This window comes from Lynx rufus, unplaced genomic scaffold (genome assembly GCF_022079265.1).
Source record: "Lynx rufus isolate CCGP_SWC_20201006 ecotype Redwood Valley unplaced genomic scaffold, mLynRuf1.p SCAF_15, whole genome shotgun sequence".
NCBI classification, from domain to species: Eukaryota; Metazoa; Chordata; class Mammalia; order Carnivora; family Felidae; genus Lynx; species Lynx rufus.
The window spans coordinates 58,278,481-58,296,606 of record NW_025814829.1 but is presented as its reverse complement, the minus strand read 5'-3'; the positions used below and the strand labels follow the sequence as shown (position 1 = coordinate 58,296,606).

General features: G+C 38.7%; 1 protein-coding gene across 1 annotated transcript in view; it reads right to left on the bottom strand.

The window, feature by feature from the left end:
• CATSPERE (catsper channel auxiliary subunit epsilon) overlaps positions 1-18,126 on the bottom strand; it is a 199,859-nt gene that overhangs the window by 33,857 nt on the left and 147,876 nt on the right. Inside the window, exons 11-16 of the mRNA XM_047077101.1 lie at positions 11,489-11,547; positions 9,213-9,288; positions 5,399-5,451; positions 3,257-3,307; positions 2,809-2,842; positions 2,661-2,740 (exon numbers count right to left, since the gene is read on the bottom strand). Coding sequence (XP_046933057.1) covers positions 2,661-2,740; positions 2,809-2,842; positions 3,257-3,307; positions 5,399-5,451; positions 9,213-9,288; positions 11,489-11,547 — 353 coding nt within the window. The remainder of the gene's footprint in view (positions 1-2,660; positions 2,741-2,808; positions 2,843-3,256; positions 3,308-5,398; positions 5,452-9,212; positions 9,289-11,488; positions 11,548-18,126) is intronic.

Genomic DNA, 18,126 nt, shown 5'->3' with positions numbered 1-18,126 from the left:
GTTAGAGTGGGAGAGAGCCAAAGCATAAGAGACTGTTAAAAACTGAGAACAAACTGAGGGTTGATGGGGGGTGGGAGGGAGGGGAGGGTGGGTGATGGGTATTGAGGAGGGCACCTTTTGGGATGAGCACAGGGTGTTGTATGGAAACCAATTTGTCAATAAATTTCATATATAAAAAATAAATAAATAAATAAATAAATAAAAATAAATTAAAAAAAAAAAAAAGAAAGAGAGAGAGAGAGAGAGAGAAAGTGAGCAGGAAAGGACCCAAATAAATAAAATCATAAACAAGAGAGGAGAAATAACAACCAACACCACAGAAATACAAACAATTATAAGAGAATATTATGATAAAACCATAACGGCAAAAAATTGGACAACCTAGAAGAAATGAACAAATGCCTGGAAATGTACAAACTACCAAAACTGAAACAGGAGGAAATAGAAAATTTGAGCAGATGAATAATCAGCAAAGAAATTGAGTCAGTAATCAAAATATTCCCCCAAAAACAGAAGTCCAGGACCAGATGGCTACACAGGTGAATTCTACCAAGCATTATTTCTTCATTTAAAAAAAATTTTAGTTAGTTAATATACCATGCAATATTGGTTTCAGAAATAGAATTTAGTGATTCTTCACTTACATACAACACCCAGTGCTCATCACAACAAGTGCCCTCCTTAGTACCTATCACCCGTCTAGTCCATCTCGCACTATCCTCCCTCCATCAACCCTCAGTTTGTTCCCTATCATTAAGTCTCTTATGGTTTGTTTCCATTTCTTATCTCCCCAACCTTCCCATATGTTCATTTGTTTTGCTTCTTAAACTCCACATATGAGTGAAATCATATATTTGTCTTTCTCTGATTGACTTATTTTGCTTAGGATAATACATTCTAGCTCCATCCATGTTGTTGAAAATGGCAAGATTTCATTCTTTTAGATGGCTGAGTAATATTCCATTGTGCGCGTGTGTATAAAATGGAGTATTATTCAGCCATGAAAAAGAATGAAATCTTGCCATTTACAATGACATGGATGGAACTAGAGAGTATAATGCTAACTGAAATAAGTCAGAGAAAGACAGATACCATATAATTTCACTGATATGTAGAGTTTAAAAACCAAAACAAACGAGAAAGGGAAAAAAAGAGAGACAAATCAACAAACAGACTCCTAATTATAGAGTACAATCTGATGGCTACCAGAGGGTATGGGGGTGGAGGGAATGGGTGATATAGGTGATGGGGATTAAGGAGTGCACTTGTCATAATGAGCACAGGGTGATGTATGGAACTATTGACTTACTATATTGTACACCTGAAACTAATGTAACAGTATGTTAACTAACTGGAATTAAAATAAAAATTTAAAAAACAAAGCAAAACAAACAAAGAGAAAAATGAGGCCTCAGTGGTGGAAGGGGTTTCAAGGGTTCTCAGGAAAAGCAGTGGCATCACTAGATGTGTAGAAGAACAAAACTTAAGAAGATAGCAGAATGGCCTGATAGCTCAGAGGACCCAGGACAGGGGGACTGTAGGACAATGATGTAGAGGGCACAGCACAGAATCTTAGAACTGCCATGGGTGAGGAGTGGTGGGCAGGACATGATGGCAGAGGACTTCTGGGTCCCAATAAGGACAGCTCCCATAGCAAAATTAAATTAGAGCATCTGATTCACTATGTCATACCTACCACCTGAGAGATCTCAGAAATTGTCTCTAGCCTGAGAGGTCCTGCAAACTCTAAAGCTGGAAACCTTGACTAAAAATTTGATATTTTACACATAAGAATTTCATTTCCAGTAATTTTTCCTAATGGCATATCTGGACTGGTGTCCAAACATGTATGTAAGTGGATATTCACCACCATTTTGTTTATAATAGCAAAAAAAAAAAAAAAAATTAGGAAATGGGTCATTTAGCTCTTATATTTTTCTATTTTAAGTTTTGCAACAAGCTGTGTAACTGCTATAATCATGGGGTCCCTGGGTGACTCAGTTGGTTAAGAGTCAGACTCTTGATATCAGCTCAGGTCTTGATCTCAGGGTCATGATTTTGAGCTCCATGTTGTGTGTGGAGCCTACTTAAAATCATCAATCAAGAATAAAATCAAAGATACAAGCAAAGTAATGTAAAACTACATGCAAAAGCCTTCCTAATAGCATTTTATTCTCATTATAAAATATTATTTTTAAGAATTAAGTTAGAGATAATATTTTTGAAATCTCCCCAATGTACCAGCCCTTATCAGCAATCTAGTTTCTTTCCTTGCAACCTTTCAGTTATTGTTGGCCCATGGACAGAACAGTCATATGTCACCTGGGGAAGGTAATTCCTATCAAACAGGCAGGGGTGCTGGTAAGAGCTTGGGGAGAGATATAGAGAGAATAAAGCAAGGGTGAAGAGATCACCTGCATGCCTGAGAAGAGCCTCAGTTATCTTATCCACTATGTCTCAGCGGTGAAATTACAAGCTCTCTCAACAGGCAAGCACCATGGGTAGTCCAACTTTGTATAACTAGTATTGAAAACCTAGAGTTGCATATATTGGGTGCTCAAAAATATTTATTATTAAGTGCATAATTAATTAGCTCTGTTTTCATACTTTCATTTTGAAACTTTCAAAGTAAGTAAAAATTTTAGTAAGAATATACTTACAATTGAACCAAAGGGTGAAACTTTTCTCGAAAATCAAGTCTCAATGGGCAGCCATATTCTTTCCAATTATATTTTACTCGCTAGAAAAGGAAAAATGATTTAGTTATTTTCTATATTTGTCTGATTGATAAAATTATAGTTTTCTTACCAAGTTTTTAGATGGTTTATTCCTCAAATATGACCTGTAAAAAAAGAATCATTTTTCATTACTTATTTTTCTTTCTTCTTTTCAAACTTAAAAATCAAAACCATTACTTTGTTCAGGTAAGGAGGTATTACAAAAGTTAAATAAATAAACATAATTACAAAATACTCCCCAAATGTGTGGAGATTAAATAACACACTTCTAAATAACTCATGGGTCAAAGAAGAAATCTTAAGAGAAATTTTAAAACATTTTGAACTAAATGAAAATGAAAACACAACTTATCAAAATTTGTGAGTTGCAGCAAAAGCAGTGCCTAGAGGTAAATTCATAGCAATGAATGCATATTTTAGAAAAGATTGATGTTAATAGGAATTAATACTACTTGATTCTAAATTATTGGTGTTATATTAATATAAGACTCAGTGCTTATGTTAAAACTATTTCTTACTTTTCAATATAGTAAAAGAAATCATGCTGAAGACATTCTTTTTTATTAAATCTACAAAAAATAAAACATAATGAAGTTGTAATATTATCATCCCTTATATACTTAACAGACATTTAATCATTTAACTCAGTGATTCTCAGACTTGAGAGTATCACAGAATTGTCACTTACTGAATTAGAATCCTGGGGTTGGTTGTGGCCCTTGCATTTCTATTTAAAAAAATCAGCTTCATAAATGTTTCTGAGGACATCAGAATTTGAAATATATTGATTTATCTATATTTGATACATGTGAAGAATTCATTGAAAATCTATCAAAATAAGATAAATTTCTTTGGACTATTTTCTTCCATTTATATATATATATATGTGTGTGTGTGTGTATATATATATATATGTTTTTTTTTTTTTTTTAAACACAGACTCCTAATTGTTACTGGAGACTCAGTTGTACAGGTAAGGAGCTACTTTAAGGATTCACGTAATTTCCAGTTAGGATTCATGCAGACATAAGGCTATCATGGTCTATAAAGTGATAAATTTTTCAGTAAGTTAAATTATTCATTTGACCATTTTTGCTGGCTACTTCCAGCAAGAGAGTGACTCAAATCACCACTGCGTTTAGAGAGATATTGGAAGTCTACACCATCTCCCACCCTGAAACTCAAAACAGACCCCATGAGATGCCCTTCATCATGGACATTTCTCCTGTCATGGGCACCTTGAACTCCATAGGTCTCCTTTCATGACTGTGAAAACCTTAGGCCTATCACATCCTGAATTTAAGATCAGAGGGTCATTTTCGGGTTGCAGTCATTCTTAGTCATTGACTAAGAGGCCTAGAATAAGGTACTGAAATCTATGTTTTTCAAACATGCTTTCCAGATAGGTCTGGTGAACAACCAGCTATCTGACAATCGCCATGTATACCCTCCCAGAACAGACTGATTCAAGCTGCATTTCACTGAAGAAAGAAATCTGCAGGCACGGCTACTGTGTGCAGTAGTCCTGGGAAACAGGACAGCAGTTATTCTCAAATATTAATGCTCTTGCTAATCTCCCGGAAATTTAGTTAAAATAGAAGTTCTGTCTCAGCAGGAGTGGGAGAAGGTCACATATTCCGCATTTCTAATAATTCCCCAAGATGCCAGTGCTGGTCCACTGACCATTCTCTAAGAAGCAAGGACGTGGACCATCCCAGAAGCAGGATGCTCTATGCTATATAAATTAGTTAGCCTTCGTGTTTCCTGGAACAGGAGTTATGGAAAATGCAAATTCCTTGCTGAATTAAATAAGAATACTTAATCACCAAGCCAGCAACCGATTATCACAATTCCACACTCCAAAGGTTATTGGAATGGCAGGTGAATAGACAATTGTTTGGATGAGAGCAAGTCGTTTCACAAATAGACTTGCATAAGAGCCCCTGGTCCCCCGCTCTCCCCCACTCCTAACCACAGGAGACCTTCTCGTCTCAAGTGCACCTTTATCTCAGCTGAACGTACTGTGCTTGCTGACCTCGAGTCTCGCCCACACAGAAGAGAGCTTTGGCAAGTGGATGACAAAATCCAGCGTGCTTCATCATGAACCACAGTAAGATCAAATAAAGAGAACCCTGGGGTTCTCTGGAGGAAGCACTGATGGTTCTGTGAGGTTTGCTCTAAAAAAATGTCCCATGGGAAATGGTGCAGGAAACTGAGGCTTCTCTGATGTGGATGTAAGCGATTCTCTGACAGAGATGAGATCATGACTGATTTGAGTAGGACAGAAAGTAGACCTAAGTGTTTCTGCCTCTCCCTTCCCTGGGAAGTGAGCCTGAAGAGCTGAGAAGAGGTGATGGTGAAAGCTGGGAACTGGATTATTAAAAGGGAAGGCGGAGAAAAATGCTGGTAATAGGGAAAGAGGTTAATTCTTTTTATCTGTTTGTGCGATTCAGATGTAAGGTTTGACTTGGCAAAAGGTTCACACAAATTTAGTTTGGACAAACTTCAATTCAAGTTTTGGCACCAATGCCGATTCAACTTTGGATTTCATAAAGAACATGTCAGTCATCAGGCTAATAGCACCACCAGTAATTACAATGTAGTTCACCATTTGTTTTAAAATGCAAAGAGTAAGACAGGTCAAATGCAAATATACTTGCCCTTTAACAGCAATGTATTTATGAGGATTACAGCCAACAGCTATTTGGAACACCTAAAATGAAGCAATTTAAGTGGTGAGATCAGTGGTTCTGGTTCTCATGAGCTAAAAGCAATTACATTTTTGATTTGAAATAATAACCTTTTAAATGTACGGTTTATCATACTGTTCTGTGCTGTTTTACTCCTTTCTGATCACATTTTTCTCTCTCTCTCTTTGCTTCCGGTTGCCCAGACCATTGCCCAAAGGTTAGTACTCTGCTTTTTTGACATCAGTATCTCAAGAGAACTGACCCAATCTCATCTTTTACGAGCACCTCTGCAAACATGATCATCAACTCCACTTCCAGCTTGCACCTGGCTCAGCTGGTAGGTTTCTACAATATGTATAGCTATTAATTTGACTTCTTTTTAACCAGAGACCTGGTTCTTCCCTGACCAGGATGCCTATTTCAATTTCAACCTGGCTCCCAGATGCCTTACTCGTTGCTGTCTACCCTGCCACCCCATCCTAGGCTTCCTAGGGGCGATCTAGACGCTTGCTTTCTGTCTTAAACATGTCCTGTATGTTGCATATTTCCATAAGACAAATCTGAAAAAAACCTCTAATACTCCTTACCCCAAAGTAGGACTTGGGGATCAGAGGATGGGGTTAGAGAATAATGTCCACATAAGCTTGAGGGATTTAAAGAGTTGTGCATGCGAAACCAAGGCCCTTCAGCCTTCATTTGAAAGGCATGCTCTACAGCAGGAGTTCATGGATTTTATTGCCTGAACCACCTGATCTTGGTCACAGGACCTGATTTGTTCTCTCAGCAACTCTACCTACAGTCCTTGCTGTCCTTCATCATCAAAGCTTTGTTTTCCAGTCAAATGTGTTCAGAAGCATGGGCCTGCCCTTTATCTTTACTAACCTATCCATTTGTCACACGTGGTTGACTACCCTGCCGCCCCATCCTAGGCTTCCTAGGGGTGAGTCTTTCAGTCAGGACCCACCATCACTCGGTGTCTTAGTCATAACATCCCTTCTCTTCCGGGGCCCAGTTGACAAAAATCAACAACCATGCTTGGGGTTAAAAATCTGAGTTGACCCACATGTGGGACGTGAACAGGAACGTTGGTACAGAGTATGGGATGCACGAGAAAGGCTGTTTTCTAGGGCACCCATGCACCCACTGCTGTGGGGCTGACAGTGTTCTCAGGATTGGATACCTAATTAGAGGTATTCTGACATGTAACCCAAATGAAAACAATGAGCGCACTGGTTTTCTTTATTTAATATTATTTTCCAATTTTAGTATATGTGCTGCCAAAGCAAACACTTCACATTATTCTCTCAGGTGCAGAGACAGGGTAGGACCGCTCTTAATTTAGCTCAGAAGTGGACACAGCACATTCCTTCTAACCGGGCAGAACAACGGAACTGAGACAGGAACTCTGAAGGCCGTCAACACAGAAACGTTGGTAGATAATGCATTACATAGAGTGTAGTCATCTCTCCCTGGGGAAATTGATCCTGGGGGGAATCACTAAAGCTTTCTGGGGAATGGCTCACTAGGGTGGCTTCATTGCAGCCAATACAAGCTACCTACAGTGGGGCACAGAGGGTGGCTAGATTTGAACTGCCCGTGTCTTGGGGCATGCCGAGGAGGAAAGAGAAGAAACAAACTGGTAATATTAGATGGCTACTCTGCGACAGGCACCGTTCTGGACACTTTACACAAATGGATCGCATTTAATACTCTCTACAGAGTGGATAAATACTGTAAGACCAATTTCCCTTTGGCAAACGAGGCGGCGGCAAATCGCTGGTTAGTAGCTTGCCCCAGCCGGCAGGTGGCAAGGCTTGGATCTGAACTCAGGTGAGATTAACCTGTTTTTGTAATGCCTGGGCTGGGCAGCACCCAGTGGTTGGGATCCCTAACAAACCTAGTGAGTAGATAGGAAAAAGGGGTAGAGGAAAGCAGGGTGCTTCTGGAAGGCATCTTGTACGGGACAAGCAGCTGGAGGTGGAGAACAGACCTAGGCTGGGGAAGAAAGAGCTGGCTAGGTTGCGGTTTCTTGCTTCCTGCGAAGATGAAGCTGGGAAGGTGGTGGGGTAGGCCGGCCGGGGAGTGGCTGGTGTGCACCTGCAGGAAGTTGCCCGGGGAAGCCATGTGTCTGTCAGCCGCACTCAAGCTTGGATCACATCTGCCTCTGTTCAGCGCTCCTTCCAAATTCATGCAAGCTCACTCTGCTGGGAACAGGCTCCTTGTGCTGGGGTCCTGATGGACGGGGGCTGTTATTTCATGTACCTTTGAATTCTTCTTGTAGGGATTCCTCACTGTGTTATGCCTGGTATACAGTAGGTACTCAATATATGTTTCTCTTTTTTTTAATTTAATTTTTTAAAAATTTACATCCAAGTTAGTTAGCATATAGTGCGACAATGATTTCAGGAGTAGATTCCTTAGTGCCCCTGACCCATTTAGCCCATCCCCCCTCCCACAACCCCTCCAGCAACCCTCAGTTTGTTGTCCATATTTATGAGTCTCTTTTGTCCCCCTTTCTGTTTTTACATTATTTTTGTTTCCCTTCCCTTACGTTCATCTGTTTCGTCTCTTAAAGTCCTCATATGAATGAAGTCACAGGATTTTTGTCTTTCTCTGACTAATTTCACTTAGCATAATACCCTCCAGTTCCAGCCATGTAGTTGCAAATGGCAAGATTTCATTCTTTTTGATTGCTGAGTAATACTCCATTGTATATATATATCACATCTTCTTTATCCATTCATCCATCGATGGACATTTGGGCTCTTTCCATACTCTGGCTCTTGTCGATAGTGCTGCTATAAACATGGGGGTGCATGTGTCCCTTCGAAACAGCACACCTGTATCCTGTGGATAAATGCCTAGTAGTGCAATTGCTGGGTCGTAGCGTAGTTCTATTTTTAGTCTTTTGAGGAAACTCCATACTGTTTTCCAGAGTGGCTGCACCAGCTTGCCTTCCCACCAATATATGTTTCTTGATTGTTAATTAGGCTGGGAGGGAATAAAGAGAGAAGGCATCCCTTGGAGTAGAACTGACTCAGAAGAGGTGGGGTGGTGTTGAAGAATTGGTGTTCAGTTTCTTAATGCTTCTGGTTACCTGAACACACTGTTGCTATTTCACGGTGCTGTACTTTGGTATATGCGTCTTCCTGGGGTTCCCTTTGCATCCAGCCTGCTCAACTTCTACTGATTCTTCAACAGTCCTTTTGGGACACTCAGAATGGCCCACTCTTCTGGGCTATTTGATGACCATGTATCTCACATTCCCTCATGCTGGCTTTTGTTTACGACTAGGGAAGAGTCTGTCTTTTGGTCTTTGTGACAGTGGTGGTTGTTACATGGTTACACACACATACTGAGACAGAGAAACACAGTCAGTATCCGATACATTTTTTCGAATGAAACAATGGTTCACTTTTTTTGAATAAAGAAATAAATGCAGGGTCAATGTGGACATGACTGGCAGTTTCCTCTGACAAACACACCCAGCTTCTGTTGTTCTCATTCATTTCACTTTTTCCTTTATACAGTTTTATTTGTCTCCATAAACTAATAATTTTACACTTTTATAGGTAGTTATATGTCTCACTTTCGACGGCAAACCCACGGAAGGCAGAACTGTGATCCATTCCCAGAGTTTTGTTCCCTGATCTCTTCCCTATGGAGAAATGTTACAAATGTAGGAGGGGAGTGGAGTTGCATAGAGGTATTGTATGGATTATACAGCTCACCACCATTATTACCATTATTGAGGTAAAGCTTTTGATCTGCGCATGTCACTTACCTTCTGGGATATCGGACATGGTCTTGCTGAGTCACTAGGCCTCATGTGGAGAAGCAGAAGACCCGTGTTCTGGTGTCTAGGAGAAACAGCACGTGCAGGTGATTATAGAATCACAGGGGAGGCGGGCACAATCCCACCTTTCTGGAGAGCCTATGAAAAATCCCATGTACACAATGTGACTGAGCCCTGTGAGGAATTCTAGAGGCCTAGAAGGGGGTGGTGATAGCGACTGCTCTCTGCTTCTGCTAAGGCAGCTGTGGACTGTGGTCACTCTGGAAAGCCCCTCACACCTCATGGTGGGCTGGCATAGGGTCGGCCCAATGGGAAAGAGAAATGAGAGCTATCAACATTTCAACTCCCTGTTTTATTAACACCCCCAGTCCCTAGAGGAGAGGCTGTGCTGCTGACATCTTGCCCTGCTTCTGATGGTATCAGAAGGCTACAGCTGCTCCATTTGTTCTTCCTCTACCCTCTACAGATCTTTTCCTCCTATTGATAACACTTTGGGAACAATAAAGAGTAAGGTATGAAATCAGTTTCCTGAACCACATTATGCCACATAGTATGATCCGACTGGAAGCAAAAATGAGATCAAATTTCTAGGTGATGAAGTGCACAAGAGTTATTTTGTGCTCAGAGAAACTGGGGAGGGCCAAAAATCACAGAGTTTTTTGGAAGTTTTATTAATATTCTATCCCGTTGGTGCTCAGGTGTTTCCTTTTTGAAACAGCTGGGGAAAAACAAACTAACCACATGCAAAGGTTCTTTTTCTTCCAATATTCATCACATTTTCATATTTATTTATTTATCAAATATTGGGTATAAAATGTAAATAAATAAGTTAGGATACAAATAGCACATTTTTATATTTTTTAAATCACTGTTCCATATTTCATCAATTCTAAGATATATGTTTTTTTCTCATTTAATACCTTTGAAATCAGGAGGCATCTTATAATTTTAACTATGTCACTTATGGTTTGTTTTCCAATGTGATGGAAACGTTGATTTGATAAATACAGTAATATACCATAGATCTGTGAAGAACACTATAACAAATACTGCATCTATAATTTTCTAAGTTTTTTTTTTTTTTTTGAGAGAGAAAGAATGTGTGGTGGGGAGGGGCAGAGAGAATCCCAAGCAGGTTCTATGCTGTCAGTGCAGAGCCTGACAAAGGGGCTCGATCTCATGAACCATGAGATCATGACCTGAGCCAGAATCAAGAGTTGGATGCTTAACCAATTGAGTCACACAGGCACCCCTGCATTTATAATTTTCCATATAATTTTTTCTTATAGGTAGATTTTTTTTTCCTGCCATGGCTGATTTCAAAGCATTAGGTATTTTTTCTCGAGTCTTCGACTGACCTCAAGTATCCTGGACAGTTTGATTTGTATTCTACAGCAACACAGTTCTGAGTAAATATCCAGAAAATCAAAAATACCCCAAGAAACACACAACATTAGAAGAATCGAGAGAAAAGTTGGTAGGTGAGGGGGCGAGGGATGAACTGAGCCTCCCTGAGTACTGTCTTTAAAGTAGACTTTTCTCCCTCCCCTTCCTGGTCTCTCTCTACCACTTCGTGCTGTTTTCTTTCCTTAATAGCATTTAAAACTATTTGAAATCATCTTGTTCATTTATTTGATGGTTTGTTCTTTGTCTTTTCCTACAAGAGATATGTCCCACGACACCAGTACCTCCTTTCTTGTTCACCATGTATTTTGAACACCTAGAAAGTGCTTGGCATAGAGTAGGTACTCATACTCACTTGGAGTAGCAGTGCTATTTTTCAAGAGAATATATTGAGTCAGGAATTAATGATGACCATAGAAATGCCTTAAGACTCAATTCTGAGTAGTTGCTTCCTCCAGGAATTATCGTGCTCAGGTCCTACCTATTCCAAGAAGAGTCAACGATGGTGTTTTCTCTGATTCTACTCAAAAACTTTCTGATATTAGAGTTATAGTCTGCCCAAGGATAGTATGTAAAGACTTTGGGATGGGAATGAATGATAAAACACACTTGAAAATTAATGAATTAAGAAATAGCTTGTTTTTTGCATCTTCAATTGGATGAATGAAAACCTTGATAGGTTTCATTTTGTTACATTTTTATACAGAATAGTAATTTCACATCTCTCCAAACATTTAAAGGAATTTGAAATCTGGATATTTAAAATGATATGAGGCCATTTAAGTAAAAGAACACCTGGAAATCAATACCCTTGATAGCACATTTCATACCGAGTAGGTTCTTTTAAAAGTCATACTTACTGCAATTTGAAGTAATCATCTACTGCCTCATAATTTACATTTTGAAAAAATGTTACTGTCTGGAAAAGAAAATGAGAGTTTATTTAAAACAGGAAAACTGGGAATGGGGGGACAATGAATACTTTCAAGACAGATTTGAAACTTTCTTTAGGTAAGAAAAAATATAATTAGTATTTTTCCAATTTATTTTCTTTTCTAACTCAGAAACTCCAATTATGTACATATTAGACTTCCTTTGTTACCTTTTTCTTATTTTCTCTTTGAATTGCATTTTACCATAGTCCCTTTATTTCGATTGCTTCTCTCTCCCTCTTCATTTACTTTTGTCATTGCAATATTCCTATTTTCATTTTTAATTTTTCATTTCATTCCTGATGTGTGACCAGCCTTCTCCTGTTCCTAATAACCTCATCTCTGGACCTTTTTATTTCTTCTTTGAGGTTTTTAGAATAATTACAGACATAATGTTGTCTGTAATTTTTGAGACTCTGAGGAGTCATTTGCCTGAAACTTCTTTTCTTGTTTTTGAGTAATTAAAAAAAAATCTATTTGCCTTGTGTATATGTCCTTGCTATTTTCTTCTACCTGGGGCACGTTTCATCTCAATGTTCAGCATTCCAGAAGGTTTCTATCTTTTCAGGATAAATCCAGTTACGGAACATGTATGATATTAGAGGAAAAAAATTATAGGTTGTATTTTTTTATTTAATTAAAAAATTTTTTTAACATTTATTTTTGAGAGAGAGAGAGAAAGAGAGAGAGCATGTGAACAGGGAAGGGGCAGAGAGAGGGGAGACAAAGAATCCAAAGCAGGCTCTGGGCTCTGAGCCGTCAGCACAGAGTCCAATGTGGGTATCAAACTCACAAACCGTGAGATGATAACCTGAGCTGAAGTCAGACACGCAACCGACTGAGCCTCCCAGGCGCCCCATAAGCTGCATATTTTTAAAGCATGGTAACTATAATCACCATATCCCAAAATTACTTTTTTGGTGGTACTTCTTTGTTTTGTATATATTTATACTATCTTCAGAGATATCAATTTGACTCTGGCTAATCTGGTATGATTAGAACAGAGATGTTGTACCTCTAATACAACCTTTGCAAAAAATCTTAACTTCTGAGACAAAGTTTATTTATCCACATCTTGGATGGTAAGTGGTATTAAACAAAATATGCAATCTCTCATGATAAAGTTGAAGGCTGTGGAGGTCATCACACTAAAAATAAATCTAGTTCAGTTTCGAGGAAAGGAGCTAGTTGTCAAATTTACACTTGTATTCTATTGTACACCATACTCTTCTTCATATGTAATGATAAAAATAGCATAATTAGGCTTGAAAATTTTAATATTATCTTTTGTGAAATGTAAGCAGATTCTCCAAGGGTTGCTTATCAATTGTCACTTAAGTGGTGCTCAAACTTGGGTCTGTAACTCAACCAGCATATATGTATATTATTTTGGATCATAATCACTGAAAATATTTACCCAGTGGAACTATTTTAAAAATATATATTTTGTGAATGTGATAATCTGTTTAAAAACCATTTCATTATAAATAATTAGGAAATGATTTGGAGACTTTCATTTCTGCTAGTGGTAGATAGGTTCTACGGACAAATTTTTGCTCTTTAAAAAAAAATTTTTTTAACATTTATTTCTTATTGAGAGACACAGAGACACAGAGTGTGAGCAGGGGAGGGGCAGAGAGAGGGGGAGACACAGACTCTGAAGCAGGCTCCAGGCTCTGAGCTGTTAGTACAGAGCCCATCGCAGAGCTCGAACTCACAAATCGCAAGATCATGACCTGAGCCGAAGTCAGATACTTAAGTGACTGAGCTACCCAGGCACCCCGACAAATTTTTGCTCTTAAAAACACACATATCACAAAACCTACAAACATCAGCCTTTTGTGAAGTCACCTTTAAAAGCATCCAATAACTGACAAGAGAGTAGAGAACTATTAGCCCAAAGACTGAGGGAAATTAGGAATCTAAAGAATAAAGCAGAACACCAGAGGCCATAATCTATTTCTCCCCTAAAGGCATTTGTCAACATAGTCAGAAGACAGAGAATTCAAGATAGAGAATCAAATTGGATATCCTCTCTACATTAACCTGTGTTATCAGAAGATTGTATTCTCAGAGTAAGAGTAAGTCAAGATTAAATTTGGGCCCTCCTTAACCTTCTAGTGACTTCAGTTACTATGTGATCAGAAAAAGCAAGAAAAGGAAAAAAATTTGTCCTAACAATTGGTAGCCTACCTATGGGTAGGTTCTTGTATGGGTGGAATTGTTTGTCCAGAAGACTCAGGATTTAAAGAAGTTTCAAGGGAGTGGTACCCCTAGATAGCAGCAAACACAGATCATCTTAAGATCAAGGCATATTCTTACTCGACCTCAGGGAATTCTTACAGATAGTTTTACAAGTGTAACAGCACATAGTCAAGAATAACCAAGTGCACAAGGAAATAAGGTGTGCATGAGAATAAACAAACCAGAATAAACAATGATGAGGGAGAAGAAATAGATGAAATAGCACATGCTCAGACTGCAGATATGGAAGTAATAGGTGCAGATTATAAAACAGATGTGTTTACTAGTCGTGTGGGAATAAATGACAAGTTGAAAATATCTGTTGTGTAAAAGAAACCATAAATGTGTCAGTGTCTTTTTAAAGGAACAAATAAAACTTCTAGAGATGGAAAATACAAGAGTCAAAATAAACACACAGTGCATAATTTTGGCATCAGATCAGGCATGACAAGAAGAAGGAGTGAAGTGGAAGACAGATCAGAAGAAATTATAACGATGTATCGCAGAGAGATAAAAAGATGGACAATAAAGAAGAAAGACTCATGGGGAATAGATGGAGGGTTAGCTTTTGTTTCATCAGTGTTTCAGGAGAAAAGATAGGGACAGAGGCAAAGATGACATTTGACAAGATATCTGATGAAGGCAGTGATCCACAGATTCAAGAGGCCCAAGAAGTCCCAAGCAGGATAAACGTAAACATCTACACGCGTCAGAGTGAAAGTATAGAATGCAAAGAATAAAACCATAATTCATCAAATCTAGGATGCCACAGGGTATAAGACTCATCCTGATGTCATAGATGGTAAAAAAATGTGCCTTAGGCATAAAGAAACTCATTGATAGTAATAACATAATATTAGGAGACTTCAACACCCCACTCACAGCAATGGACAGATCATCTAATCAAAAAATCAACAAGGAAACAATGGCTTTGAATGACACTCTGGACCAGATGGACTTAGATATATTCAGAACATTTCATCCTAAAGCAGCAGAATATACATTCTTCTCCAGTGCACATGGAATGTTCTCCAGAATAGACCACATACTGGGACAGCCCTCAGCAAGTACAAAAAGATCAAGATCATACTGTGCATATTTCAAACCACAATGCTATGAAACTTGAAATCAACCACAAGAAAAAATTTGGAAAGGTAACAAGTACTTGGAGACTGAAGAACATCCTACTAAAGAATGAATGGGCTAACCAACCAGTCAAAGAGGAAAATAAAAAGTATATGGAAGCCAATTAAAATGATAACACCACAACCTAAAACCTCTGGGATGCAGCAAAGGCGGTCACAAGAGGAAAGCATATAGCAATCCAAGCCTTCTTAAAGAAGGAAGAAAGATCTCAGATACATAACCTAACCTTATGCCTTAGGGAGCTGGAAAAAGAACAGCAAATAAAACCCAAGACCAGCAGAAGACAGGGAATAATAAAGATTAGAGCAGAAATTAATGCTATCGAAACCAAAAAAAACAGTAGAACAGATCAATGAAACTAGAAGCTGGTTCTTTGAAAGAATTAAAAAAATTGATAAACCACTAGCCAGTTTGATCAAAAAGAAAAATTAAAGGACCCAAATAAATAAAATCAAGAATGAAAGAAGAGAGATCACAACCAACACAGCAGAAATACAAACAATAATAAGAGAATATTATGAGCAATTATATGCCAATAAAATGGACACTCTGGAAGAAATGGAAAACTTCCTAGAAACGTACACACTACCAAAACTGAAACAGGAAGAAATAGAAAATTAGAACAGACCCATAACCAGTAAGGAAATCAAATTAGTAATCAAAAATCTCCCAAAAAACAAGAGTGCAGGGCCAGATGGCTTTCCAGGGGAATTCTACCAAACATTTAAGGAAGAGCTAACACCTATTCTCTTGAAGCTGTTCCAAAAAATTGAAATGGAAGGAAAACTTCCAAACTCATTCTATGAAGCCAGCATTACCTTGATTCCAAAACCAGACAGAGACCCCAATAAAAAAGAGAACTATGGACCAATTTCCCTGATGAACATGGATGCAAAAATCCTCAACAAGATATTAGCCAACTGGCTCCAACAATACACTTAAAAAATTATTCACCACGACTAAGTAGGATTTATACCTGGGATGCAGAGCTGATTCAATATCTGCAAAACAATGAACATGATTCATCACATCAATAAAAAAAGCACAAGAACCATATGATCCTCTCAATAGATGCAGAGAAAGCATTTGACAAAATACAGCATCCTTTCTTGATAAAAACCCTCAAGAAGGTAGGGATAGAAGGATCATACCTCGAGATCATAAAACCCATATATGAATGACCCAACGCTAATATCATCCTCAATGGGGAAAAATTGAGAGCTTTCCCCCTAAGGTCAGGAATAAGACAGGGATGTCCACTCTCACCACTGTTATTCAACATAGTATTGGAAGTCTTAGCCTCTGCAATCAGACAACATAGAGAAATAAAAGGCATCAAAATTGGCCAGGATGAGTTCAAACTTTCAATCTTTGCAGATGACATGATACTCTATATGGAAATCTTTAGGGTTTCCTAAGATTCACCAAGAAACTGCTAGAACTGATTCATGAATTCAGCAAAGTTGTAGGATATAACATCAACGCACAGAAATCGGTTGCATTCCTATACACCAACAATGATGCAATAGAAAGAGAAATCAAAGAATTGATCCCATTTATGGTTGCACCAAAACCCATAAAATACCTAGGAATAAGTCTAACCAAAGAGGTGAAAAATCCATACATTGAAAACTATAGGAAGCTTATGAAAGAAATTGAAGAAGACACACAAAAAAATGGAAAAAGGTTCCATGTTCCTGGATAGGAAGAACAAATATTGTTAAAATGTCGATACTACCCAAAGCAATCTACATATTCAATGCAATCCATACCAAAGTAATACGAGCATTCTTCACAGAGCTAGAACAAATAATCCTACAATTTGTTCTTTTTTTTTTTTTTTTTTTTAACATTTTTTTTTCAACGTTTATTTATTTTTGGGACAGAGAGAGACAGAGCATGAACGGGGGAGGGGCAGAGAGAGAGGGAGACACAGAATCGGAAACAGGCTCCAGGCTCTGAGCCATCAGCCCAGAGCCTGACGCGGGGCTCGAACTCATGGACCACGAGATCGTGACCTGGCTGAAGTCGGACGCTTAACCGACTGCGCCACCCAGGCGCCCCAATAATCCTACAATTTGTATGGAACCAGAAAAGACCCTGAATAGCCAAAGCAATCTTGAAAAAGAAAACCAAAGCAGGAGGCATCACAATCCTGGACTTCAAGCTATACTACAAAGCTGTAATCATCAAGACAGTATGGTACTGGCAGAAGAACAGACACTCAGATCAATGGAACAGAATAGAGAACCCAGAAATGGACCCACAAACATATGGCCAACTAATCTTTGACATAGCAGGAAAGAATATCCAATGGGATAAAGAGTCTCTTCAGCAACTGGTGTTGGGAAAATTGGACAGTGACATGCAGAAGAATGAACCTGGACCACTGTCTTACACCATACAGAAAAATAAACTCAAAGTGGATGAAAGACCTCAATGTAAGACAGGAAGCCATCAAAATCCTCGAGGACAAAGCAGGCAAAAACCTCTTTGATCTTGGCCACAGCAGCTTCTTACTCAACATGTCTCCGGAGACAAGGGAAACAAAAGCAAAAATGAACTATTGGGACCTCATCAAAATAAAAAGCTTCTGCATAGCGAAGGAAACAATCAGCAAAACCAAAAGGCAACCGACAGAATGGGAGAAGATATTTTCAAACGACATATCAGATAAAGGGTTAGCATCCAAAATCTATAAGGAACTTGTCAAACTCAACACCCAAAAACCAAACAATCCAGTGAAGAAATGGGCAATAGACATGAATAGACACTTCTCCAAAGAAGACATCCAGATGACCAACTGACACATGAAAAAATGCTCAACGTCATTCATCACCGGGAAAATACAAATCAAAACCACAATGAGATACCACCTCACACCTGTCAGAATGGCTAACATTAACAACTCAGGCAACAACAGATGTTGGCGAGGCTGCAGAGAAAGAGGATCTCTTTTGCACTGTTGGTGGCAATGTAAGCTGGTGCAGCCACTCTGGAAAAAAGTATGGAGGTTCCTCAAAAAACTAAAAAGAGAACTACCCTACGACCCAGCAATTGCACTACTAGGCATTTCTCCACGGGATACAGTTGTGTTGTTTCGAAGGGACACATGCATCCCCATGTTTATAGCAGCACTATCCACAATAGCCAAAGTATGGGAAGAGCCCAAATGT